This window comes from Falco naumanni, chromosome 7 (genome assembly GCF_017639655.2).
Source record: "Falco naumanni isolate bFalNau1 chromosome 7, bFalNau1.pat, whole genome shotgun sequence".
Classification (NCBI taxonomy): domain Eukaryota; kingdom Metazoa; phylum Chordata; class Aves; order Falconiformes; family Falconidae; genus Falco; species Falco naumanni.
In genome coordinates, this window is record NC_054060.1 from 30,190,977 (window position 1) to 30,218,755 (window position 27,779).

Genomic DNA, 27,779 nt, shown 5'->3' on the forward strand with positions numbered 1-27,779 from the left:
ACTATGCCAGTTAACCCAGCTCGGGAAGCCAACATTCAGGAGAGAACAGGGAAGGAGGGAACAGACAATGAAACTGAGCACTGCGCTGGTAGTGAACGTAACTGCTTGGCTGAAGGGACTTTCTGCTTTCTCTTTAACAAGGTACTGGTAAAAGACGGAAAAATCTGGAGTTACAGAAACTTGCTTCAGGACCTCATTTTTCAGAGGACTTTTGAAAACATGCAAGAAAAGGGAACAATTACCGTTCGTGAGAAACCTTTTTCCGTTGGAGACTGTCCAATAGTGATTTTCCTAAGGAACCTGTCATTTGTATCCAGTACTGTGAGGAATAGAGAGAAAGATGAGAAGTCACGTTTCAAGTCATGTCACATCTGTGCACCATGACAAACACTCAACTAGATCACCTACGAAGGGAGGATGGCAGTTTGAGATACCATCCTCTCCTGAAGAATGGCAAGTGCTACTCAACGCGATTCTTTCCCAAAACTGAACTGCAACAAAGTCAGGATACCCACCGTCACACACGGGCCCTGCACTGCATCCAGAGGGAGCCTACCTCCCTCTGCACCCATGAACCGTAAGTCCAAAGCCTTTCTGAAAAGCAGAGCTGCTAGTATTATTCCAATTGCTTTTCCACCATCATTAGTCAATGTGGAATCAGGAAATTATCACAGCCAAAAAAAAAATGAAAGTATAATTTTAAAAGTTAAGTGATAAAATGGTCAGATTCTGCCATTTAGTGAGAAAAGTTTCACGCAGCCCCATTAACTCAAATTACCCTGGAAACGCAAACTACCAAATACTGGCTTAAATTTGCTGTTTCTTACTATCTGCTTGAAAAATTCTAAGAATTTTATAAAATATTTCCCATGAGGCAGACTACTTTAGCCCCATTACAAGTTTTGAAGCAGATTCTGGAGTACATTTCACACTGTTTTAATAAAAAGAAGAAACTTCTTTAGGTTTAGATCAAAAGAAAAATTTCCATATTTGAGATTTCTTTTGCTAGTGAAGTATGAAGTCTGCCAGACCAGAAACTGATTTTACCTTCAGGTATCTTTTAAAGCCTTTTAAAAATCTGGTCTTTATTTGCTGTCAGCCCCCAACAGAGCAAGTGGGCAGATTCAAACAGAGTTTAACCCCAGAGCAGAACCCTCTCCTTGCCCACCGGGCTTTCTCAGTCAGGTAAAAAGGCTGTTGGCTACAGTTGCCAAACTCAATCCCCTCAGTGACCAACAAATCCAGAAACAAACTCGCACCAATTCAGAGCAGATTCAAGCCCATGCATCAGACCTTTTAGAAATGGGATGCCAGCTACAGGCATCTACCCCACCAAACACTCAGGAGAGGCCAGCCCTGCCCTCTTCCCCATTTTTTCAGTAAACTCTTTTGACACACGTTTTGTTTCTTAATAATTCCTTATTTAATGGCTCTTGTACCTCTTTGCCACGTTATGGTGCTTGGGTCAATGTCCAATCTCACAAAGAAGTTTACTTCTTCCTTTGTCAAAGTTGCAGGATCAGTTTTGTTAATGCCTAATTTCTATGGCAGGAAATAACAAATAAAATAAAAAAGGTATAATGAAAAGATCCACAGAAATGAACCCTTCACTAAAGCAATGAGCCTTCGGCAGTAGCATCTGCATATTCAGAAATAAGGAGGGGCTGCCTTTTCAGTGTCCCTTCTAGACCCCACAACAACGTCAGATGATCCATACTGGTGTGTATCTGGAAGCAGAGCTTGCTGCTGGGCAGCTAGTAAAAGGCAAAGCAAACAACAGAGCTCATTAGGGTAGGTTATCACCAAGCTTTGTGCAAGGTATCTACAGAACGAGTAAGAGAGAGCGCTTTGCAGTTCCTTACATACCGTGTTCTAACCATTAGTCTCACATGCTTACATCCACTTCTCATTAGTCTGCCTAGGGTCACTGCACGCAGCCATACGTATTTAAAGACACTGCTTTCCGCATGCTGGTTAGGCAGCACAAAGGAGGAATTAAACAATTCAGTCACAAGGCTGTCAGCATCCCAGAAAGCTGATCTTGAACATACTGAGAGGATGGGCAGCTTGCCAAGTTGCTTAATTGAGAGAAGAATTATCTCAAGAAGCCTGACACAAGTGCAAGCTTAGGAATGAGGAAAATGACTGAGTTGATTTATGAACGAGCAAGCTTTTTTTTTTTTTTAATTAACTAGACAGCTAAGTCATATTTTGCTCCTGAAGTAAAGCAGGCAAGAAGAAAGTCTTTTCCTCTTCAAGCACACAATTTAGAAAAAGAAATAAACGAACCAAACCCACCAACCAAACAAAAAGATATTTTTCTGGAGTATTAGCATCCTGTTCACATCTTGACATTTAATAATGAGAACAGTGGTTAGGGTAGACTTCTCTCAGCCATCCATCAGGAACACCAAGCAATATGATGTAGCTTCTTTGCTCAGCAACGGAAGCAAACCACACGTTCTCTAATGGTTGAGACATTATAGCCAATTAATCAGTTTTAGCTTCCTAAGAGTCTGACTATTGCTCCTGAATTCCAAATGGGCAACTGATCCAGCCTGAATACTGCACAAACGGGTTTGTACTGTGAATGAGCTTAGCAGGCCCCAGGCTGTCCTCCTAGCCAGAAGGTCCAAGCCCACTGCAAAACTATTCCTCTGTCAATTCTCATTTTTGCAGAAGTCAGGGACACATGCTAGTTCATATTAATTTCTAAGGATCAGAACGGGAGCTGTGGTCTGCTCAGGGACTGCCACTCAGTGACAGGGGTACTCATCTTACTGGGAATCCTTTTTTGGAAAGAGGAGGAGTGGGCAATGTAGGGGACAGGTAGTTTTCAATTTTTTCCCCCCATTCAATCTGGGTAAGACAAAATTCTGTATGTTTGCTTTTTGCTGAATTTTATAAATTGCCTTTTTTTGTGCTGTTATTATCTATATAGCTGTCACATGGGAACTGTTCATCTCTAGCTGTAACTGGCTATAAGGTATGGAGACTGATTCTGGTCCCTTCTTAAACTGCATTAAGGACACTGAATTGACACTATTAACAAAGGGCACTAATCTCTTTGCCTACTCCCACTGAGTTACTCAGCATATGATAAAGAGAGTCCCATCGATGACTCTTCCCCTTGGGGCTGCACCTCACTGTTTTCTGGGCTGTAAGAAGGGCTACCACACTTTTGCACTCTTACATAAAAATAAATTCCAGCAGAATAACCTAGAGGACAACACAAGGGTTTCTGTAACCTATCTCTGCCTATGTTAAGGATGAGTAAATGGAACAGAACCAGAAACCAATGCAAAACCAGTGACCTTACCTGCAGTCTTCGGATCTGAATGTCTGAGAACTTCCTAACACCATTGACAGAAGGTACCAAACGGCTGTAAAGAGCCTTGCAGAATGAAACAGGTAGTTAATTAGCACTGTTGGCACACCCAAAACATCTTGGCCAAAGTGGGCTGGGCTCAAAAACATCACATGAAAGGATTGTACCTGGTCAGTCTGAGTTAGCTCATGGAATATACGTGCATCGACAGCAGCAGCGACCAGGTTGTTGGCTGCAGTGATAGCATGGATGTCACCAGTGAGGTGAAGGTTAAACTAGAAGAGATAAAACATATCAGTTACCTCATCCTACTGCAATTTTCATTTATTTCAATTCACTGTAGACAGATGGAAAGAGAAGTATTAATAGCAATGTTAAAGTGAATGAGGGTGGAGGGGGAGAGATTGCTCAGTGCAGAATGTGGTAGAGAGGAAAGAATTTCTCTAAAACAGAAAAATGCCTCACCCACATTTATATCATTTTACAAACTTCCAGAATGAAGCTGCCAAATTAAAAGGTTTTTTTTTCCCCACAATAACAGCTTTCACAGGCTCCTTGACACCTGAGAAGGGCACATCTGCATTGCTCCTCCTTCACTTTCCTTCTGACCCCCTCCCATTATAAGCACAACAGGTTTCACACATACATTAGCAGAAGCTGCTGCTCCCACAAAAGTATCTGAGCTAAACTGAAACTAGCAACCTTGTGTAGTGCTAGCAGTAGAGCTGTGGTTGCATGGAGCTCTGCAAAAGCTAACCACTCAAACACTGAGCAGCACAGGCAGAACTTGTAGGCCACATACTACACAGTGACACTGCTAATAGTTTTCTTGATTCTAGCTCATTAAAAGGTGGTTTGAGTGGGTTTGTCTACATGAGCTATCTGGCTGCACTGTAGCTATACTGACAAATGGCTTGGGATATATAGCTTCCATGACAAACCTGCATTATGGTAAGGGAGTAAAAGGTGTGGTTAAAACAACCTTTTTTCCCTGTGTAGCAGAGCAACAAAGGAAGAAAACAAAAACAGGACATCAGAAAAGGTGGTATGACAGAAGACCTGACAATACTGTTCTGTTGAAGCCTTGCTACTGTGGTCTTAAAAACAGATAGCTCAAGGCAGAATGCAGCTAGTCACATGCTGACGATAAATCCTAATTAGTAAATGCTAATTGCTGTCTCATTCTACATGCATGCAACAAGAAGAAATTATTACTACCTTGGTTCTGCAGCATGAACTCAAAGTTTTTCACTTGCTAATCTTTTCCTAGGATGAAAGACGCATGCAGAAATACCAAATGACGTATCAAGGTCATTACTGTAACCAGTGACTCCATATACTTCAGGTTTATGAGACATCCACTGATTAAAACACCCCCACAACACTATGTGTATTAATACCACACAGATCATACTTAAAGAAAGTCCTTTCAGCCAGTTTGGTTCCAAGAGCGGGGCTGTTTCCCACTGCTGCACACAGTCAAGTATTTTGGCTCATCTTATTAACACCCCCAAGGAGGAGGAGATTATTTTTCCTGTCACATCTGTCATTCACACATGTTCTTGGCACCTGACTAAATCAATATTCTGCTTCCTTAACATTTCTTTTTTTTTCATGGACTTGCTGCATCAACTGGAGCAAACAGCCCTTTTGATCATTTCTGCTTTTCTTCCTAAAATTGCCCCGTGTCAATCTATAGTGCATGAGACAAAGGAAGAATTCTACAGGCAATTACTTAGAGAGTTGAGAGAAGCACGAGAGCACGTGCTACACGTGCCTTTCAATTCCCTGCCCCCAGACACAGGATTTTACTTGTTGCCAAGTCACGTCAGAAATATGCTGCAGTGCCAGTCCCCCATGGGCTGAGGCCTTGGCATTACTGATTCCCAACTTCTCTTTTCTCATTTCATGTTAGTAATCTAAAACACAAGTACACCAAAACAGCTCACAGAAAGAGTCGGTAACCACTGCCACTGACAGAACTGCTTAATATGCTTCCAAAATGTATTAAGTCGTCATCATCATCATCATCATTTCAGTGCTAGGAAAAAGGGACAGGGGATGTACTTTGCTCAAGGGTATACAGAAATTCAAGGCACAGAAGGGGAAGGATCAGAGGAACTGGGAATCCCCAGTCCTGTTAAGTTCCCTAACCATGCAGCCACCCTTCAGAAACAACCAAAGATGCTTGTTGGGTTTTGGTTTTTTTTTTTTTTTTTAAATGTGCTGAAATCAAGCATCTAGTTTTTGGGAGCGCTAAACTGGGACATGAAAAGAAAAGATATTTCTAAGTTATTTGACTGCAGACTGCAGTATCTCCTCAAGGTCTGTGAGCTATGTGTGCAATGAGGCTTTGTATAAAGATTTACCTCATCCATGGGGATAACTTGACAATAGCCACCACCTGCAGCTCCACCTACAGAGAGACAATAGTCAAACCATGCAAATAAAGTTGTCTCCAGCCCAGAGTGGTATTACATGTGCTTGCTTAATGGCTTTCAGAAGGCACCTACTGTCGAGCTGCTTAGTTTAAATCCCAGTACAGCACTTGAAGACAACACTGTAGAACTTACCCAAGGTTTTTGTTTCTTAAAAGAAATGCAATCGTAAATATGAATTACGTTAAACTACAAGGCAGCAGAATAAATCTCTGAATGCCACCTTCCCCCATTTAGTTCAACTGCAACCAACAGAATACCTCATACCTTTTATACCAAAGGTTGGCCCCTGAGAAGGCTGCCGAACACAGGCAAAGACATTCTGATGAAGGTGTGCTCCTAAGGCTTGAACAAGACCGACAGTGGTGGTGCTTTTCCCCTCTCCTAGGGGAGTAGGGGTTATCCTGCAGTGAAAAAGCAGAACAGACACAACTGAACACTTGTAGTGGGTGAGACTCAACAGGGATAAAGCAGTCACCCAGCGATTGCAGTTAATGGCAATTCAAATTCTGGATTGGCTCAGACTTCAGCTAATCTTCATCAGTTTGAAACTGGAATGAGATTGGCAAATTATCCTATTATCTGCTGAAGACTTCCCCCTGAAACAACTTGCTAGTTACTCTTGAAGGCAGGCTACTAGACTAGAACTTTGACTATGATCCAGTCTTTCCTCCATAACCCTGACCTGCAGACCAAAACAATTCATTTCCCAGAGAGAAATGTTAAACTACATACCACAATTTGCCACAAGAGATAAATCTATTTGCCAAACCACTAGATTTTCACAGTGTGATGTACCGAAAGCCAGAGCACCCCATACAGTCACCTTAACAAAAGACAATACAAAAAAGCCATGCTAATAAAATTTCTTTCAGCTTGACATCATGTAAGTGATGCCTCCGTTAAGGAAATACCTACCCAGTTACAACAATGTATTTGCCATCTGGCTGGCTCTTCAGCCGTTCCAGAGCTGACAGATGAACCTTGGCTTTAGTTTGGCCATAGAGCTCCACCTCATCAGGGAACAGGCCAACTTCTCTTGCAACTTGATCGATAGGCTTGGGTATGCAAGACTGTGATATTTCAATATCACTTAAAGAAAGAGAGCAAGGTCAATTCATAAGTCAAAGACTTCTCACAAATTCCCCACTTCTGGATGGCACAAACTACACTTAATAAATATTTTAAAAGGGAAGCTTTAACCCTTCCTAGTTAATCAATCCCACCCATACTGGCTACATTAGAATAGACACATCCTCAGGAGTTCCTTTTTTTTTTTTTAAAAAAAAAAAAAAAGCCAAAAACCCCCCAGAAACCAAACAACACCCCCCTGCCCAATCCTTTCACTCCAAGAATGCCTTTTTGTAGGCAATGTGTTATGCTCCTTTATGGTATTTTCAACTGCTCCTTGGGGACTTGACACCAACTTCTATTTCAAGCTGCTAGGCTCCTGCCATGTCAGCCTGAAAATTTTCCAAAATACAAGTGTCTCGCTATTTGCTCAATCAGCAACTACCTAGCTGGCCTAAGAAGTCTGTGGAAGTCCATGTTCAGGCCTTAATATTATCAGGATGACCCAAGCCTACCCTTCAACATGTCACAGCACCATTGCAGGTTAGCTCTGCACTCTTAGGAAGACCTCACGGAACCTTCTCTCTACTTCTCTCTAAACTTCAATGCCAGCTACAATCTACATACCTGTATGCCCTGTATTACGCAACGCTTGGGAACAGAAGCAAGTATTATGCTGCATGAATACTGCCAGTGGCTTTATTTGAAAGCATTACCTTGGAACAGGCACCTTTAGGGTAAGCTGGTTATATTGGATGTTCCATTTTCCAGGCTGGAACTTCTCCAGAAAACGCTGTGCACTTTCCACTGTGCTCTAAAACGAGCATGAAAATGCGTTATAGCAACCACCACCATACGAACCATGCCAGTTCACAAAGACTCAGAAAGGTTTTCCTGTCCCATTTGTCTCAGCTTGAGATTAACACAAAGTGCTTTGATTAAAGCACATGCTTAAGTCCAAAATGAGATTCTGCTCGTAGTTTTCTTAAAAAGAAAAAAAACCCCACCGTGTCTGTCTATCCATCTACCTATTTATCCTCCAGCATGCTGGATTTTTTGGGGTGTTCTGTGCCAGCAGGGTTTCTTAAGCAAAGCAGGAACAGAAGGAGCTGACTTATACTTTTACTCTCCTCCTTTTTATCCAGTCACCCTGTGGACAGTTCTAGAATTACAGCCAGAACACTGTAAGACAAGCCTACTCTTGTAAGATAAGCCTCACTGTTTTATGATACCACACTCAACACCACCCCCCCCCACCCCCCCAGAAAAACCCCAACAAAACCCTAACCAGAAAAATGCTGTCCTAACATTTCCTTAAGCTCCATCTTTTTCCTCAGTTAACTGAATCCAAATTGTTTGGACTAAAAGTTGGAAATCCTAACCAGACCTCTGTAAGAGCAAGAAGGAAGCACCAGTTGCTTTGCTACTATGCTGAAGGACAGCAGCAACATACCCCAATTGTAAAGGCAGAGGAGATAACCAGCAGTCTCAGTCCTCCCACATACCTGCATTAACATGGCCACAGTCATAGGCCCAACACCACCAGGAACTGGGGTGATGTAGGAAGCTCTTTCCTTTGCTGTACTATACGCCACATCTCCTACAACTCTTTTTCCACTGGCCTTTGTGCTGTCTGGGGATATAAGGAAAAAGTAAGTTACACATCACTGTAGGAGGCAGCACTGGCTGAAACTGAAGACTTTTCCTCTGTTGGAGTAAACAAAACAGAAGCCGAGTATCCAGGAAGCTGTAAAAAAAGATAAAAAGTTAGAACAACATCACAAAATGAAGCTGTTATCATCATACTTCACTCAGAGTGTCAACATCTCATGCAACGTGTCTTTCCGTTAAGCGCCATTTATCCTCAGCCAGACAGATCTCCCCTGCCTTGAGATCAAGTGTTTTCTCAGTGGCACATGGCCCATAGGGCAGTCTTAAGATGACTCCAAAACAAATGCAAAGGGACCAAAGCACAGACCAAGCCTTACATCTCTGCACTAATAAACCACAAATGGGACACACAATAGAGATGTCACCTGAATGATCCTCTCACAGCTCCTGCTGCATTGCGCTGAAGGATTAGTACGGCTTCCAGTTTGAAGGAGATATAAGCTAATGGTCTAAAAGAAGTGTGAGAGAAGAAACACGGCTGACTTGTTCCAAAACTCTAGGTTTACATTTGCTCTGTTCCATCTGGGAGGACATCTTGGCCTTACTATTGAACAAAATCACCTGCCTTTACAGAAACTGAATGCAGAAAGTGCTGAACTTTTCAATTACTCCTTGCCGTTCTAATGATGGACTGGTAAACACTGCAGTTCACAGATCAGAGCTGTGTCAAAACAAACCTCACAGGTGGCTTGAGAGCCCCAGTAGAATAATCTCCTTTCTCTCTGACAAAAAAAAGCGAAAAACAAACAAACTATATCCTGGTGCACTACATGACCTGACAACGAAGAAGCAGATACAGCACTTCATTCCAGTGGTGACCTTCAAGGTCTCCCATAAAGAGAGAAAAAGACAAAATGCATTAGTAAACTAGCACAGTCATCTAAGGAAGTTGCTGATTACGGACACAGCCTATCAAAAAAGGAAAATTTAAGTTCCTCCTGGAGTGGCAGATCCTCATTTCAGATCTGAGGACTCTAGGGAACTTAAGCAGTGTGAAAAACCTGAAGATAGATTTTAATGTTGTTACAATGTGATATTATATTGCATACAGTAAGTGTACATTTGCACAGAACACAATCAGTAAGTTTAATGTACATTTGGCGAGTGGGAGGAGTAGAAGAGAAACGAAACTCCTAAACAGTTGATTATATAAAACCAAAGAGGGAACAAAAGCTGTTCTTGCCAACACTAATTTTTAGCTGCACTGTTGCTGACAATTAACAGCTTGGATGTTTTGCTGTGTTTATGTTTTAATCAACGCTTCTCCCTAAAGTTCAAAGCCTGATCAACATCACAGCTGTTAAACACTGTTTTCACAGCAACTGTCAGCTTTGCTGCCTGAACTGCAGACCAGTCTGGCCTTCCAGCCTAGAGATCAGCTTAATCAAGACTGCAGAAGGCAAATAACATAATCATATTTTCTTCTAAGGTTACCAAGCAGGCTTACCAGCCACCCTGGCCAGGAAGTCTCCAGGCCCAAGAACGAAGAAAACAAGTAGGCACTCCAGACACAAACAGCCTGATCTGTTACACAGACACAGTGATGAGCACAAGCCAAACAAGCCCCCAGACCCTGCCCCTGCATCCTCACCTCACACCAAGCACTGCTGGGCACAACTTGGGAGCTATTCCATTACCTTTAAAATATTCTTTTGCAGGGAAGCTCACATACAACACTTTCTGCCTCTCCCCGTAATTTCGCCTTCTCAGTACTCATTATCCCACTCTTAACAAAACAAACGAACCAAACTACAGAGTATCGGTGACACCATAACCATTCCCACTGCCTGTGTCTTCTCTGGTCCAGCAGGTTCTCCGGCCAGCTGGAACACACAAGAGTGCATATCCAAGGACTTTGAAACCAAAAAAGTGAAGGACATGCCTACATGTATGGAATAACAGGTATGATGATATCCATCTGTCTCCAGAGACAGCTGTATGACAGTATGTATGTTGACAGTAAGGTGTTGAGAGTTAGGTATGTTGAGTGCAGCTTCTGGACCACAGCTAATTCACAGTCCTGCTTTCACCAGGCACAGGCTGGGAATATCCACGTGACTTCCAAGCAAGCCTGTGCCAACGTACGTGCAACTAACACGTGCAACATGTTTCTCATGGATATATGACTGCAAATATACAAGACCATACATGACCCTCATCTATAAAACATGATACCACCTGCCTACAGTCCGCTTCTTTTTTTAGACACCATTCTGAAAGGTGTTTCATGAGGTACCCAACACAACCTGACCTTACAGGCCTGTGACGACAGCTTGATTCCTAGTACACAAAGATACAGAGTATCAAGTCAAGGCTTTCTGTATCTTTCTAGCTCCTCTGGTATTTAAAGAGCATGGCCACCACCATCCAGAGGCTGATCCTCCTTTCCTGCTCTCATATCCTACCATTCAAGGTTCCCTCTTGGCTAGGGCTGCAAAATCCCATAGCAGAGAAGAATGTTGAATGAGGTTGCTTCCTCCATCAGGACACAGAGAAAGACACCTCAGGGACTCTGCCATCTCTAGGAATATCCTCTGCCTGCACTGTTCTCTCCTGTAGCAGAGCAATTTCTACAGGCCTGGATTAAGGCATTCAGAACATTTGGAAAGGGAGAAAGACACACTTGTCTGCTCTAAAAGATCCTCTCTTGTCTCCCTCTACCTGGAAGAGATTCTGTTCAGCTGTAGAACACACGAACATAAAGCCAGATGGGCTTAAACTGCCTACTCTACCCTCCAAACTGGCAGCCTTGGGGGTATACAGGCCACCCTCCAATTAAACATGTAACAGCTGCATTTGCACAGAGCTACATGGCTGTAACATTTTTTTAACTCTGCCTCAGCAAGTCTGCAAGAGGTTGATGTCCTGATATGTCAAATCATATTGGGATTTAACTGTACAGGGCACCCCGACTTGCAAAGTATAAGCATATCCAGAGATTGCCATGTCCTCCACACAACTCACACCTACACCTAGGAGACACCTAGCCGGGTGCGCTTACAGCTATGGTAAGATGTATGGCAACTGTGCTATTTTTCCACCCCTGCCATGGTCAAAGCACCACCACAGCTAGCAGCAATATTCTATCTGTACACTGATGCAGCTGCAGAAGCTGGCAAACTAGCCGCTGTTCCTTCTGTAGCATTGCAATTCCCACAATTCTGGCACTGTTTTCCCAAAAGATTAATCTGAAAACTTTTTCACAACCTATTAGAAGAGAAGAAAGAGGCAGGAGAAAATTCAGCAGCTTCAGAAAACCACATGAAAAAAAGAAAGTCTGCAGCATCCATCAATTTGAAATCTGACAGTTTCCACCGTACTCTACCAAGCCCTGATTACCGAGTCTCACAATGCCATTAAGTGCATTGTCATGCAACGCTGACTAGGCTGGGTGTACAAGAAGCTCAGATCTCTGTGCACAGCCCAAGGCAGCCTAATTGCAAAGAAGCAGGGATGTGTCCTCAGAGATGCAGTTTACATCAAGCCTGAAAAAAGGTCATACCATTATATGTCAGAAACACAATGGTCGTTTTATTTGCAGCATGTTAGTGGGGGAGGCTCCAAGCCATTCTGCTTCATGCAAATCAGCAGTGACCCTGTGGGTTTTGGCACACTGCCTAAGTTTGGGTAGCTTAGCACAAATACATCAAGCAACAAACAGCAACAGCAGATGACTTTTTAACTTTAATTAAGACAGAAGAATAATGTTTTAAAATGCAACTCAATGTCATCTGTGAGGAACAAGACTGCCGAACAGAAATTTCTTTACATTCCATTAAATAATGGCAACAAAATGTCTGATTAATTATGAAAACTACCTTTTAAAAGCCTTGTGGGCGTAGCAGAGAGATAGTTGGATGGTGACTAATTTTCCATATCATTCAATATCTGCAATTTGGATTTAAAACAAGATGAAAACAAATTGCCAGACTGTCTGTTCCTCCTCTATAAGGAGTGAGTAGCTAAGTGAAACCCTATCCTAAAATCCAGTATGTTAAAGCACTTTATTCTAGGCCAGAGCCACTGTCACCAATACTCTTGCAGAAGCTGCTTTGTTTCAAGACAACAGCTATTCAAGCCTAAGAAGTTCATGTTGTAATTCAACAAATCCACAGCTTCTTTAAGAGACCACTTGCCATTTATGTATTTTAAACATGACAGCTTAATCAGATCTAACTGCAAAGTAATGACAGCAAAGTTGTGCACTCACAAGTAACAACAGCCACAAGACTTCACTATGTAGGTGGGGCAAATTACATTGATATTCTGTTGTAGTATTTCCTAGGCTTCCTCTTTCCTCTACTAATCATTAGCCTTATCAAAGGCAGAAACAAAACTACCCCTGATCTGCTTTAGAACAGTACTTTGGACCAAACTTTTTCTTTACTCTGGCATCTTCAGAGGTTGCCATCATTACCCAAGACAGATTTAAAAGAGAAAGAAGTCTGCATTGACTAGAAACACCAAGGAAACAGTATCCACGTACTTACTTAGCAACTGCATTTATATACAAATAAACACATCCCCAGGCTTTATACATTACCCACGCACCTGGCACATGGTTAATTCCACAGTCTATTACGATTGCACCAGGTTTGATCCATTCACCTTTTACCATTTCAGCTTTACCAGCTGCAACCACCAGGATATCAGCTTTACCAACCTATTAAAAAAAAAAAGTCAAATAAACAACTCTGTATCACACCAGTAGTAGAAAAACACAGGGCTGCTTCAGCAACAACTGAGGTCAACTCCAGTTGCAATGAAACTGTGTGCTCACCCATCACCACTGGAGGGATGAAAGGGCATCATCAGCAATTAAAGGTAGCTAGTAGTTCCTTGGCAAGGACAAATTCTTGCAGGCAGAAATTATGGCCTATTTTCACACTCTGTATACCCTGAACTATTGATAGTCAACACTTCCCAACCTCCTTTGAACTCCTCCATGATTTCAAAGTAGATCACACAGACTACTTTTAGACAAAATTAAAGCCTTCTGCATATTCTTATCTTCCTCCCTTCAAATATCCCTGCATATTCAGCTGCTCTTTTCAATGCTAGAAATAACCCAGCCACTCATCAGACAGCAGCCAAGAACAACCCCTGCACAGGATGTGAAGCGGCACTTCACTTGTGGCAGCACTGCCTTGTGGTTTTTATGTCCAGCACTGTGTAACATGCAACTCCAGGGCAAGCTGATTCTAATTCAGCATTAATATTCATTCAGACAGTAATCAGTAAATTTGACAGATCTGGTCCAAAGCTGGCTGATTAAAGCTCGTTGACAGTTCTTGCACTGCTTCATTCATGTTTGCTTAAGAAGCTGCTATCCCTTGGAATTTTTTCTTTAATCTTCAAGGGAGATAAACTATTTTTAAGATTTCATTAAGAATTAGCACTTCAACTGTTAATCAACCTAATGACAGTCTTATTGAACAGCAACTTAACGGCATGAGGCATTGCAGTGTTTCTGATCATCTTTGTGAGTTATATTCAAATACACCTACCCCCTTTTCAGCTGTAATACTTGCCTACAGAGCCTGGCAATGTTGATTGCTCTACAAAATCCAAGTAGGTGGCAGCACAGCAACACACTATTTCTGTCACTCTCACTGCTAAAGAGGAAAATGGTACCAACTCCCAATCACAGAAAACAGACTGAAGAAAAACCCTGGAGAAAACATTTGGTCTAGCATTTCCCAGCCATTAGAGCAAAAGACCACCTGGCCTTTTCAGAAAAAAACCAAAACATACGCTGCCTTGTGGGCCACTACATGGAGATTAGGAAGGGATGATTAAATTCTCAGCTTTTGCCCAAAGAAAACAAAACCAGTAACTTTATCGTTATTCTTAAAACACTCTAAAGGGCCAAAAATAATCCAGATCCTATTCCACCAGAAGCACTTACACAACCATGCAATGAACAGGACTAGGAAATTCTTTCAGATGAAAGACAACCCCGACTCAATGAATTAAGAGTATCAACACACCACGTAGCGACACACAGCTGGCAGCATTGGCTTGCAGCAGGTAACTACAGCCTCGTGCATCCAGCCTGTCTTTACCTCCTCAGCCAGCGTTGTGGTCTTTGAATGGCAAGTGGTTACTGTTGCGTGATTCCAGAGCAGCAGGTCATGCATGGGAGCACCAACAATCTTACTGCGACCAACAACTACAGCTCTTTTCCCTGCAACCTGGACACCTGCACCACAGAAAGTAAAAATAAGTCATTGTGCATAACAGTACAAACTAATCCAAATGGCTCTGGAGTCTTTTGGTCAGTTTAAGTCTAGCTCTGGTACTTCAGGATACTCTTTTTCTTCTGGATTGTGTATGACAGGGAATCGGAGTCGGGACGGAAGAGGGAAGGACCATTTTAAAACTAGTTCTTTTACTACCTGAAAATGCAGAGATGAAATGTGGGATCTTAACAAAAGTTTGCATGTGCAGTCTTGTAATGTGCATAATTTCTCCCCTTACTAGAGATTATTGCACTCAGGAATAATGGATGGAAACATCCTTACCTGTCTGCCTGATCAGTTCCATGCATCCTTTTGGTGTACAAGGAATAAAGCAGTCTCCAAGGTCCCCTCTAGAGAGTTTCCCGGCATTGATGCTACTTAAGCTGTATTTTGAAAGAATAAAGGCCAAGTAAGATTCCCAGCCTCATGATCACCATTCAAAGGAAAGAAAAGGAAAAGAAGAAAAAAAAAAAAAAAGTTTTCTTTCTGGAGTAGCTGTCATGCTCTCCAGGGGCAAAGTCAGTTTACCCATCTACATCCTTCTCGGGTGCAACAGCATTGGTTATTTTTTCTGTATTGATGGGTTTATCAGAGTCAAGTGGTAGCTGCACTATAAAGCCATGAACAGCCGGGTCTCCATTCAAAGAAGCAATGCACTTGAGGACCTACAACAAGTAAAAGCCAAAAATCTAATTGCTGATAAACTGAAATATGACTGATGTAAAGGAAAATGCATAATACTATCTGGATTAAAAGATACACACAATACGTTTAGGTTTTCCACCCAAGAGTACAATTGACTCACTTTTTTTTATTTTTAGAAAAATACCTGTTAAAGTCTTTAAATTTTACATTGTAGTGCTTTAGTTTTCTTTTAAAAACAAACAAAAAACCCTCAGCAGGTTCCAGTTCTTTTTTTCATGAGTTAATATCCATAGGCAAGTCTTTTTTTTATAAAATGAGAGTACAAATGTAAGTTAATTTCCTGAACCCAACAAAGTTATGTATGTTTTCATTACTGGCTGTATTACTTACGTCAGCTTCTGTTGCTGTGTTTGGCAGTTTTATGTGATTGGCACTGATCCCAATCTGCAAATTAGAACACCAACAAATTATCCGATTTGTGAACTGAAAACAGAGACTGATGTGGCTCTTCTCTCAGTCCAGCCCTGTCACAGCTACATTCTGTCACATTTCCCAGGTCTACCTCCTGTTCCTGTGGCTACAGTCCTATTATTTGGAAATACCATCAATGAAAGGTAAGAGAAAAGATTAGTGCTTTGCCTGCTTAGATTGGTCCATACTTCAACTGTCCTATTCGTCTTTTGACATGAGTAACACCATCTTGGCTTGCCAGCATACCGTACTGAAATGCCAGCAAAGATGCCAGATGTCACCTAAGGAAACAGGGACTCATCTATGTCCCGTGCCCTGCTGTAGCATGCAATATACCACTCAGTGACAGATGCAAGGTAACTGCAGGTACCAGACATTCAGGGAAGGTAAGCGCATGGCCACAGGTCAGGAAAGACAGAGCACCAGCACTTGAGACACGCACGATCTAGGAGATGATCACACAAAAAGCGGCACCAAGCCACGCTGTTGTTACTGGAGCACCCCACTTGGCTAACTGTCAGGCTGCACACCTATACTACTTCTTTAAAACGAAGATACCAGGCTAACGGTGGTTTCTCCGATATGGGCAAAGGTGAGACAAACCTATTGGATTTGCATCTGCTTTTTCATATTCAGATTTGACCTACTGTAGGAGTGTAACAAGAAATATTTTTGGCAACAAGTTTGGGCATTACCTCAGCAGCAGCCTTCAGCTTCATATTAATGTAGAGGTTCGAATCGTCCCGATTTCCAACCTAAGGATTAAAAGAGTTGAGTCACATTGCAGAAGTGAGACCTAGTCACAAGCCGAGATGGGCTTAACCCTTAGCTTCCTTGGAGCTACACTAAGGAGAGAGAGGTATCCTTGAATAACTGTAAAACACACTGACAGAGGCTATAAGTAGCTGGAGCTTACAGGAAAACGTTCTTTCAAGTAACAGGCAGCTACAGACAAGTTGTCTGATCTCCTGCATAAACACATTTACACCTGTTGAAAAACCTTAGAAACACAGTGTTCTCCAAAGGAGAATACACTGCCTGCCATCTCATCTAAGGAAGTTAATTCTCCAGCTAATTAACATGATCAGCAGGTGTTGATAACAGTCAATTATCCGATTAAGGCTTTCAGAAGAGTTGGGCCTCTTTGATACCCAGGAATCTTCATTTCATGCACATATGTGTGCCTTGATGGACAGATTTCTTCCAATGCTGTTTTGAACCTTGAGAATTTTCTTGCCAAATGAAAAAGCATCAAAACAGGAACAAAGTGATGGGCAAAGAAAAAGCAGTAAGTGGAACAAATGCCTGTAGTTTTTGGCAGTATGGGGATGCTTACAGTACAACTGCATTTCAGAAGACTGTCTGCATCATCCTGTATGTTTTGTTAAAGGTAATACTCCCCATAACCCTAAGAAAAAGAGGGGCAAATAAGGAAAAGCTGACAAGTATATTCTTGAAACCCCATTCCCCAGTACTTGGGAGCTATCCCCAGTTCTCACACAGATTACAAGCTGCAGGGGTGACTGCATTACCTTATCACCCAGCACACACTGCTGCTTCTTCCCTGGGGTTAGACAAAGGGGCTGTCTCCCCTTCAAAGTCTGCTGGGTTTAGGAAAAGGTATGCCTCATACAGGGCAGAAAAGTGCAGGCATCAGGAGATGTCAGCAAATAGACCATACATATATTGTGCAAAAGCGGACCTTCTGGACTACAGCACAAAAAATAAAGATGCACTGACTTATTCTTTGAGGTCAGAGAACACCAGATACCTCCCCAAGACAAGAGCACATATTGTGCAGGGTGCTAATTAACAGAAACAGCTAGCTGCCCTGACTTAACTGAAAAAATAGACAGCTGAGAATATCAGTATTAGGAGATGAACTCCAAGCCCAGACCATCTGGTAGCTTACAAAAACATCAGAGAGCCAAAAAGCAAACAGGTTGTAAAGGACTCTGAGACAACTCAGGATTGATGAGAACATAGGCCAACCAAGAAAAAAAATCCAGTAACACTACAAGAAAGCCATTTTTGAAGACAGTTTACAAGGTCAGCAATTCAGCAACCTCCATCAAGGCATTCCTTACTAAATTTTAAATAAAAGACTTCCTTCCTTCCTTTCTAAGCACCTGAGGACAAGTCTTCTCTAGATACGATCTTCTTAAAACTAATGGAAAAAGAAAAACAGAAAAAAACCAAACCACAAACAAAATCGTCCCTGGCATTGAAGAGAAGCACGGTCTTTCGTATTGCAGTAGTCTTTAGCACTCTATTCCAGGGACAGGCAATTCAGGAGCCCAAAATACTGAATAAGGACAGAAGCTACTTCTGTAAGCAGCCACTTACTACAGTCCATCAATCCTTTGTGGCTACACAGTTCCTTCCTGTTACATGACACTTGCTACTGCTAGCCACCTTCTGATCTAATAAGCACAAAGAGTTTCCATTTCTTACAGCTGCAAGGAAAAACAAAAATCACCGTAATTCTGCCAAACACAAGCCACATCCCTGTGCCGAAGAGTGCATTTTTCCTCCCGAAGTGTTTCTGTGTAGACTTGAGCCCTTACTCACACTTCTGACAGGCCTCAAGTTCACCAGTGGGATTTTGTTCCACCCTGTGCACTCCAAGTCTTCTTGGCCAAAGGTGGTTTTGGTTGGGGTCTGCCCCTCACCCTCTCTCTCCGTGTTCCGATGTAACAGCAGGCCAAATCCCTTAATAAACACCTATTTCAAAGATTTCTGGTACAAACATCTCTGAAAGCTGACATGCTTGGGGGCTCACACAAACGCAGAGACTTAGAATAGAGGCTACAAGCACTGCTTCCTCTTAATGGGCAAGAAGCCTACTTTCACCATTTCACAAACACAACGCTCAGAGAACTGCAAGAGTCTGATGAAAGAAAATAACCCACTCAAAACCCCCAAACTGTTTCTGGGCCTCAGTGCTTGGAGAAAAGGCATCACAGAACTGTGTCACCATCCCACAGGGAACTCTGCCCTTCTGTTCCTTACAAAGTGTTATCGTTGCAAGGCAGCTTCAATGGAGCTCATCAGCTGTACACTTACCATTGCAAAGCAACACAGCTTTTCTGTAGTTGTCATTAAAGAAAACAATACCTGCAAAATTGCGAGTCCTGGTCTGAAGCCTGGAAATTTCTCTTTCATCTCAGCAACTTGCTGCTTTAGTCTCTCTCTCACTTGTCTGAAGACGAGGGAAAAAAAGAAAAAAGGTAGGAGTTAATCAAGGGGTTGAATTCTCATACAGTGCAAGTCAGGAGTTGAAAAGATGACAGATGGGCAGACAGGCAAACATGTAGTTATGCTTTGAGTACACAAGCCCCAGCCATCTCAAAATAATATTAATGTCCATAAATGATTATGATGCTTTGGAAGTTTCATTTAAACTGATTTTTTTTTTTAAACTTCACACAGTGTTTCTCCACCCTCCTCTTCATCACCTCATAGGATAAAAGGGTAAAAAAAAAAGTACAAGATCTGGCATGGCAATTCCTGGGATTTCAAACTCCCTACTCAAAAGTAAATCATCTTTCCACATATGCTGTACCAGATCTAACAGTCTTCCACAGACACCAGTCAACACTGTCACACGTGCTGTCCTGGTAAAGGATGACCAATCTACGATGGTAAAACTCTGGAAAAAAGCTAAGCAAACAGGGGGTACCCAAAGATACACCTCTTCTGCAGCTGGGCAGTACTATGTGTTTCTATTCCCTGCCTGCTTGGCCTAACCCAGGCTGGACAGGCTGCAGTCCTACACCCACCTTCCTGCCACCAGTCTGCTGCTGGGCTTGTCAACACACAAGCAAGAAAATGCCCCCAGCCTAAGGGCTTCCCAACAAGAGGAAGACTTTTCCATGGGAGCAGGAAGAAAAATGGGAGGAGACAGGTGAAGCAGTCAGGGAAATTAGCTAAACCCTGGTATGCAGTGTGTGGGTCAACTCATCAGTGAAGAATAGTTTAAGGATACAATTACTAAAATACAACTCTGAAATAGAAAGCAGGAGAGGATTCCTTGACTAGTAAATCTAGCTCAGATGTCAGCTCATACCCAGTTTACTATGCAACGTTTTAGAGAGAATGAGCACCCACCACTGATAAGTTAGTCACAGACAGCTCAAAAGCCACTGTTACCACCCTCCCCCGCCTTGCACTGCTCTCTAATTTCTCAACCACTGTGTGCCCCCACACGCATGAACCTTCACTGGGGAAGGTGGTGGCGAAGAGGTGCTGGTACAAGGTTCAGTGTGCTCATTCCAATTTGAAATTCTGCCTAGATGCAGACCCAGCATCACTGCTCTATCTCCCCACCAGAGGCACTGAGGATTCAGAGAGAACTGACCAGTCATGCCCACCTCACAGGCTCACGGTGCTGGAAGGGGCTGCGGCACTTCACTGCAAATGCAGGAGATACTCACTCAGAAGCAAAACCCAGGTAAGCAAACCACACAGAGGCTTGACAGGTCTGTGCTCCACCACATGATCTCCAGCCCATGTCCCACCCGCTGTTTATTAAAGAGATGAGAAGGTTCTACCACCACGCTTAGCAAATTTACCCTACTCCAAACACCCTACCATTTAAAATACAGATGGTCTCCCTCCTTGGGCTCATCTACCCAGCAAACGAGTATCACAAGGTCTGCTACTTCCCAAGCAGAACCAGACTTCCCAGACTGGAGGAGGTGCTGTTGGTGCCAGTTCATTAAAAATGCGCAAGTGTACAGGGACAGAGAAAGTAGCTGATGCCAACTGGGAGGCTGTGATTCCTGCCGCCATATAGGAATATCCCAGGATGACAGACAGCCAGTGAAACCAACTCTACCCTGTAAAGATGAGCTCCAAATCAGCAATGCCAGAGGCAAGAAGAAAGGGAAATGGGAGCACATGGCTCTGCTGCAACCCAGCAGCACTGATCCCAGGGGACCGTTGCAGCCAGCCCAGACAGAAGCAGCCCTGAGGCTGGTTAGGTCAGATTTTGGGGGAATCCTGTAATGTCCTAAATCACGCACCTCTTGGCCCGCACCCTGAATCATGCGGTGAGAGCTCTGCTGCACCTGAGGAGTGGGTTCAGAGAATTTATAGGTGTTTGCGTCCGGCCAAGCTGTTCAAAGTCTCTTAACATGCTTTGGTAAAAAAGGCTGTTTTCCACCTTACTTAAGAAACAGTAGTTCCTAGGCTTCCTTTAGATATCACCTCTGTAAAAGACCTGACACTAAGACTGGCTGGTAAGTTCAGAAAACAGTGTTATAACAAGCCTCGTCCTAGCAATTCTCCATGCTGAAGTGACAGAAGTTCATCTGCTGGGTAGCAAAATCACCAACTGCCTCTCCTTACACTCCAGCCATAAGCTCCTAGGGAAGGCACCGAATCTACAACTGCAAACACAACAGGGGCTGAGCTCATGAGCAGTCTGTAACAACAATGCAATGATCCCAAGAAGCATCAGAAACCCACTGTGCGTGGTCTGTGAGTGGGTACTGCGGGCCAGCTCTTTGATGGAGCTGTTTCTGAGAACTGCCTCCAGTGTTCCAGTAAGGAAAGCACAGCACTGGTTTGTAGTCTGCAAACAAACGTGAAACGTATCATAATTTATGACGCAGTAAAGCCCTCACAAGGGACAGTCAACTGGAAAGGGTCTCAGATCTGGGTTTTACTTTTAATCCAGTCTTCTCAGTGCAGGAGAAACAAGCCCTCCCAAGGGTCTAGTTTCCATCTGTCTCCTGTGAAGCAGGGCTGTAGCATGCTTTTACCCCCAGCAGCCATGACTATTCACACACTATATTGCTGTCATTTTCTTTAATTAGGCACTAGCTCACTTCCCCTTCAGCTACAGAAGAAAGGTAGCACACGCTCAAAGTGGTGCTGCCGGTGCCGATCTGCTTCAGAAGCCCTGAATCACTTGTTAGACAGCCACCTAGTGTTAAGTTCCACTCTAGTTACCACAAAAGCCACAGGTGCAAAGGTTTGAGAGAAAATTAAGGACAAACCCCCCAAATCCTTAACTCTGAAGACTGGCAAATACATTACAAAATAATCTTTGTGAGCCAGCTGCTATTCAGTGATAGTTTGTGAAGTTTTATTGTAGACTTCAGATCTTCACAAAGATAAAAGTTCATGTTGGCAAAACATTTTTTTCCTAGCTGTAGGAAAACACTTTTAGCCTTCAAACATAAATTTGCAATTGCATGTGGCTGTTTTTCCAAAAGCCTTCCCTCTGACGCCAAGACCCCTCCTGTGCCCACATGTCCTTCCATAAACAAACTCACCCTGCAAACAAGGGTCCAGGGTCCACGCAGGTTAAGGACAGCACACAGCTCTAAGCATACAGTGCAAAAGCCAGCTCCAAAGATTAAAGAACTTGTTAGCCTTTCCTTCTCTAGACTGCCAGAGTGAGATGAATTTAAATTCATTAAGTGAATTTCCCAGATCAGCAAAGGACAAAGCACACTCCTCCAGCTCTGCTGTAAATGGAGAGAAGCACAGCTCCCACGTCAGTGCCGCCTCAGGCAGACCCCACCACCACACCTATGGGATTATGCACACGCAATGGCCCGGGTGGCAAACACACATATCACCATACTGAAGATGACATCAGGCCGCTTCTGTCCCTCCTGTGAGTAACAGTGTCCAGGGATTATCTGAATATTGTCGAACATATGACCTGGCAAGTACCTCCTCAGAGACAATGATGCTCTAGAAGAGGTCTGCCCCCAGGAGGGTTTGGCCTTACTGCCTGGATCACAGATTCTCCAAAGGTTTCAGAAACACACATCAGAAATGCTCTTGCTGCAGCCCTCCAAAAACATCCGTATGAGGCTGATGGCCCTCCCCAAGGTCCTCCACCTCCTGGTCAGAGCTGCTGTCCCTATAGCCATTCCTCCTTACACCCTGCAGCACTGCCACTGCTCGCTTTCTGTTGCCCCCATAACAAACGGACTGCAGTGTGGAGAGACAAGCTTCCCATTCTCCAAACCATCATGGCACCACATCCTAGCTAGCAGCACAACTGCATTATCTTCAAATACTCTGAAGATGCCGCAAGCAAGCATGCCCTAAAACATCCTACTGGTACCCCAAAAGAGACAGAGGGTAGTCTCTCCTCTGGGAAGACACAGGTTGGCTGTCCCAATGGAGTGGCACTGAGATGGGAAATGCCTTGGGGAAGTCTATCTGAATGCTGCTGGTAATTTGACAGATGGCTCCAGTTGAGGGAAGACATCATTTAGGCAACAGGGATGGGACCAGTTCACAAGTCTCCTGCCCTCTTATCTCATGTTCCACCACTGCATGATCCTGGCACACCGTCACAATCTCCTAGAAGAACTCCCTACTACTTTCTACCACTTCCACCCTCCCAAGTTTTTTAACTGCTCTTTTGGTTGCATCAGCACAAATACTTGCATGAGCATTCTTCAGGCCAGCTAAATACATGACAATGCTTTTGCTTTTTTAGACAGTTTTTTGTAACGTCCAGAGCATTAATCCAAGGAGGGCTACAAAATGGCTGAGCTGAAGAAGCAATCATCTGTAGGGGATGGGACAGACAGCATTTGAAGACTTCTTAAATGTGGCTGGCTGCCAACAGAACAACAGTTTCAGTTTCACATGAAGCTGAGTCTTTAAAACTTATATATGAGTTTGCCCCAAACATGAGTTATACCATGAACTGTCATGACTGGTTTCCTATGCTGCAACATCAATCACACCAATCAGGTCTGCATCCCAAAATGATGTCATGTGCAACGCCCAACCACCAGGCGATTTAATCAGAGGAAAACGTAAGAGAAATAGATAAGGACTCAATCCACCTCTGTGGGGCAGCAAGCACTGCAGACAATACTCTAGGCCATATCTGCAATATTCTGTCTTCACAAAGAGTCGTATCAAAATTTTCTTCTTTCCACAAAGGGGACATGGCCGTCCCCTACAAGTTTTTTTCCCTTAGGACTCCCCTTTTCCATGTAATCTGGTGGTGATGTGCACAGATCACAGCACTGTGGCTCTGTTATCCACCAGACAATGTTTTCTCCTAGCTTATAACCTCCTTGGAGCAGGGTTCCATTTTTTTTTTTTAATTCTGTGTCTATACAGCATCTAACAAAAGGAGTTCTTGCTGATATTTGAAGTGGTTTGGTGGCACTGAGCGGTACTGGACCACACAGTTCACCTTAACTTAGCACATCTGCAGTGTAGGACCCTTCAGTGCATGCCTGAAACATTGTGGGTAGAATCTGGAAAACGAGATTTCACAGAATATGGGGTTTTTTTTCGGTTCAGATTAGCTTTAGCTGGAGTTTCGACAGGGAACTCCACAAAACTTTTGAAGTCCAGCCTGAAAAAGCTGAAGAGTTGTCCCTGCACTGTTACCTCCAATTATAAGCTGAGCCTGATCATTGCTATATCCAGTACTTAAAACTCAAAAGTACTACCTGGCCCATCCCCAGGGGCCGCGAGGGGCATTAAGTCTTCCCTGCCACCCCAATTATCAGCCACTCATCCAGTGGGCATTGGTCCACTCCTGGTGCTATCAAACAATTCAGGCCAAGTCAAGGATTTCCAAACCTGGCTACTTCGGATCATAACAACCGAACAAACCTCTCACTGCAGCAGACACAAGCTCTAAAGAACAGCCACTGCAATGTTTTGCTCTGAGTAACTATTTTAGACACAGAAACTGAGTACTTTTATTTTAAGAGAATACTAGTAATAAAATAAAAGGCTGGGAACACTGTATCTTGACTCCCTTCAGCTCTCCATATTCTGCATACTTAAACCACTGTTTCTCTGCCTCTTGTAAGTCATTTGTTACTGTACTGTTACACAATAACTCACCTTTTGCAACTCATTTGACAATGAGGCAAATTTAACTTGCAGCAAAATCGAAGGCTGAATTACTAAACAGACATTCAGAAAAGTAGAGGAAAGCTACACTGAGATAATTAGCCAGCTCAGACTGATGCATAACTCATCCAACATTTAGCATCTTTCAAAGACTGTCAGGTACAAGTTTGTTTCTACTGAAAGAAGAACCCTTAATGAAAGAAACATTAACTTAAATACCAAAATCCTACAAACACGTCTGCTGCCCTGTATATTCTCCTTCCCATGCACAACATAAGCACATTTACTATCCACACAGGTAATATTCAAAGCCACTGAAAATGTCTATTTTCCTTTGTATCTCTTCCAAACCTTTCAAAACTTTCTAAGAGTGAAGTAGCTTTATGTCCTCATCAAGTCTTCCTTATTTATAGAGACAAGGAAGCTTGCTGTCTCTCTCTCAAAGTGTTTATTTTCTTTACATGTTTCACAAAAATAAGAATGCCACTATCTACCTGGATTTTTGTTTAAATAACTAGCATGACTCTGAATCAGTTATTTTTTTACCTCTCTTTGGGGAAGGAGTGGTTGGTGGCAGAAGAATGTTCATCATACTTAAAAGTTTTGATTTAAAATACACACAGAAACCCAGAATTACGTAGCTGGAACACTACTTGATTGACTCACCTAATTTGTTCGTATCTGACTGACTTACAAACAAACATTTTTCTTGATTAAAGGATAAAGTAACAAAACCCACCTCCTACAAGATAGCAATTGAAAAGATTTTTGCAGTTGATGCAAAGTCAGAAACATTCTCTTTTTAAGCAGGCAATTCATTTGAAAATTCCTAGAAAAAACACTTGCCTATTGCATCTGCTGCTGCTGCCGGGACTCTTGGCCTGCAGGTGAACTCTGCATAATGAGAACCCTCTGAACCAGCACTTCTCTAGAGGGTCTGGAAAAAAAGGGACAGGTATCTGCACAGCAGATAGCCTATTTCTTCATGCCTCCTTCAAGTACTCCACTAGCAAAAAGCAGAACTACATAAGCCCATTCCCATGGAGCACACAATGGTTTTGTTATACTGGACATAAATACAACAGAAATAAGGGAACTGGTACATCTGCAATTATTTTTCCATTTTGTGTTTCTTCAGGTCAAGATTTGGTGCCTTTGGAAGACAGGCTTCAGCCAAATACCTCAAGAGATGTGCTGGAAACTAAGCAATCCTTTCTCCTGTACGTGCCTATTAAAAGCTTATGCCTCTTCCCAAGTATTTGCACATCACCAGGGTCTTCATCTCTGAAAACAGCTGCTACTATAACACAAAAACCAAACAAAAAATTTCACCACTGCATCTATAAATTTATAAGTAAGTAAGTAATACAACATGCACTGCCAGGGAAGCTAGAGGTTTTAAGGTGAATGCTCAGAATACATCCAACAGACACCCAATGTATGCAAGTTAGTACCTTTCCAGACTTCTAGTCACTCTAAAATTGCAATAACATGGATCTTGAAAGGCCCTACTACAGCTCAGGGGCTTTCTATGCCAGAGAAAGGAAACCTGCACTAAGTACCAGCAGCAGCAAACACAGGCATGGCAGAGCGTGCAGGCCTCAAGACTGCCAAGAGCACCAGGCGTAATGATGCGCGTAAGACAGAGACTGCAATACCCGAGTGGTCCCAGCCCAAAAATGATCAAGTGAAAAACATGCAAACAGCGTTTCACCATGGATATTGAGGTTCAAGACAGATTAGGCTTACTTTCCAGAAACGCTCCGCTGCCAGTTAGATGCAGATGTGTTGTACGTAGCAACACCTAAGATCAGGTCTAACAGCTTCTCTGAGATTACTTTAGACTACTTCAAATTTACTCTTTCTGTCCAAATCCCCTGGTTATAGATGGCAAGTACCCAACGAACCTACCTAACCAAACCCTGCTTCCACAGAATATAACAGAAGCGTTACTTTTTCCTAAACACTGCATTTTCCTAGGGTTAGGGGAATTTATTTAGCTTTCTTACGGGATGCGTACGTTTAGTAGCAGCAGGAATAATAAGCAAACTAGAAGATGCAACACCGGCTCACCTATACTCGGGCCTTGCCACCTAAGTAAAACCTGAAAAGTGCACGAAAGCCTTTTTCTTTGGGGTCTGCCGAATCCTCCAGCTTTGGCTGGACAACCGTGCACCCCCACTTTTGTGTTACCCGACACACGGACCAACGTATTTCGGTCCCGGCAGCCGGGACCCGCGGGCACCGCGGCACTGAGGCAGCTCCCGCCGCTGCGGGGCCGGTGCTGCGCGCGGCCGCCCCGCTGGGCTTCTGGGGGGCACTGGCAGTATTCTGCCTTCCCCTGAAGGCTTGTAACGCTACCTTCATTTTAATACCTCCCACAGCTGCCAGCCAGGCAGAAGCGAGCTCTGACTGCAGGGCTGCGGCAGCGCTTCAGGGTGTCTTCAAACCTGCTTCGTCCCGGCAGAGCCGGAGCCAAGGCCACCACTGCCCCGCTCCCCTGGCCGGCGGGGCTGGGACCCCCCCGGCCCGCCAGCCACGCCGCTTTCCTTCCCCATCGCGGCCATCCCGAAGGCTACAACCCCCCGCTGCTCCCACAGACCTTCCCCGCCCGAGGGAGCCCCGGCCCGGCCCGCGGGCGCACGGCGGGAAGGGCGGGCGCGTGGCCCCGCGGTACATACGCGGAGACTATCTTGCCGCTGAGGATCTCGGCGGGAGCCATGGCGAGGGCGGGCTGGCAGCGGCCGAACGCGGTGGGGCTCCCGGCGCGTCTGCGGGACGTGCCGCCCCCCCAGCTGCCCTACTCCGCGCCCCACGTGGCCCCAAACTTTCGGCGCCCACCGGCCGCACCGCGCAAGCGCTGCCTCCGCCCCGCGCCGCGGAGGGAGGCGAAGGGCGCGCGCCGAGGGGCACGGCACGGCCGTCTCCTTCCGCCGCCCTGAGGAGCCCGGCACCCGGCCGCGGCTTGGGCTGAGCGGCGCGGCGAAATGGCCGCCAAAACGCTCAGAGGCGCCGCTGCCAGCCCCGGCCTCGGCCTCCTTTGGTGCCCTGCGC

At 43.9% G+C, this 27,779-nt stretch overlaps 1 protein-coding gene and 1 long non-coding RNA gene across 2 annotated transcripts in view; one reads left to right on the plus strand and one right to left on the minus strand.

Annotated features, from left to right (window-relative positions):
* The window catches only part of MTHFD1 (methylenetetrahydrofolate dehydrogenase, cyclohydrolase and formyltetrahydrofolate synthetase 1), a 42,776-nt gene extending 15,237 nt beyond the window's left edge, over positions 1–27,539 (minus strand). Inside the window, exons 1-17 of the mRNA XM_040600602.1 lie at positions 27,407–27,539; positions 18,984–19,068; positions 16,562–16,621; positions 15,786–15,839; positions 15,279–15,415; positions 15,033–15,133; positions 14,574–14,710; positions 13,060–13,171; positions 8,343–8,470; positions 7,554–7,651; positions 6,685–6,858; positions 6,034–6,170; positions 5,698–5,744; positions 3,496–3,603; positions 3,320–3,394; positions 1,440–1,542; positions 243–319 (exon numbers count right to left, since the gene is read on the minus strand). Of these exons, the coding sequence (XP_040456536.1) occupies positions 243–319; positions 1,440–1,542; positions 3,320–3,394; positions 3,496–3,603; positions 5,698–5,744; positions 6,034–6,170; positions 6,685–6,858; positions 7,554–7,651; positions 8,343–8,470; positions 13,060–13,171; positions 14,574–14,710; positions 15,033–15,133; positions 15,279–15,415; positions 15,786–15,839; positions 16,562–16,621; positions 18,984–19,068; positions 27,407–27,447 (1,674 nt within the window). The 5' untranslated portion in view covers positions 27,448–27,539. The remainder of the gene's footprint in view (positions 1–242; positions 320–1,439; positions 1,543–3,319; positions 3,395–3,495; positions 3,604–5,697; positions 5,745–6,033; positions 6,171–6,684; positions 6,859–7,553; positions 7,652–8,342; positions 8,471–13,059; positions 13,172–14,573; positions 14,711–15,032; positions 15,134–15,278; positions 15,416–15,785; positions 15,840–16,561; positions 16,622–18,983; positions 19,069–27,406) is intronic.
* Positions 19,066–25,980, plus strand: LOC121091209. Its single transcript, XR_005828867.1, has 2 exons — positions 19,066–20,319; positions 23,338–25,980. It is a non-coding gene; the product is annotated as an uncharacterized LOC121091209 (long non-coding RNA).
* Positions 27,540–27,779: the final 240 nt, after the last annotated feature.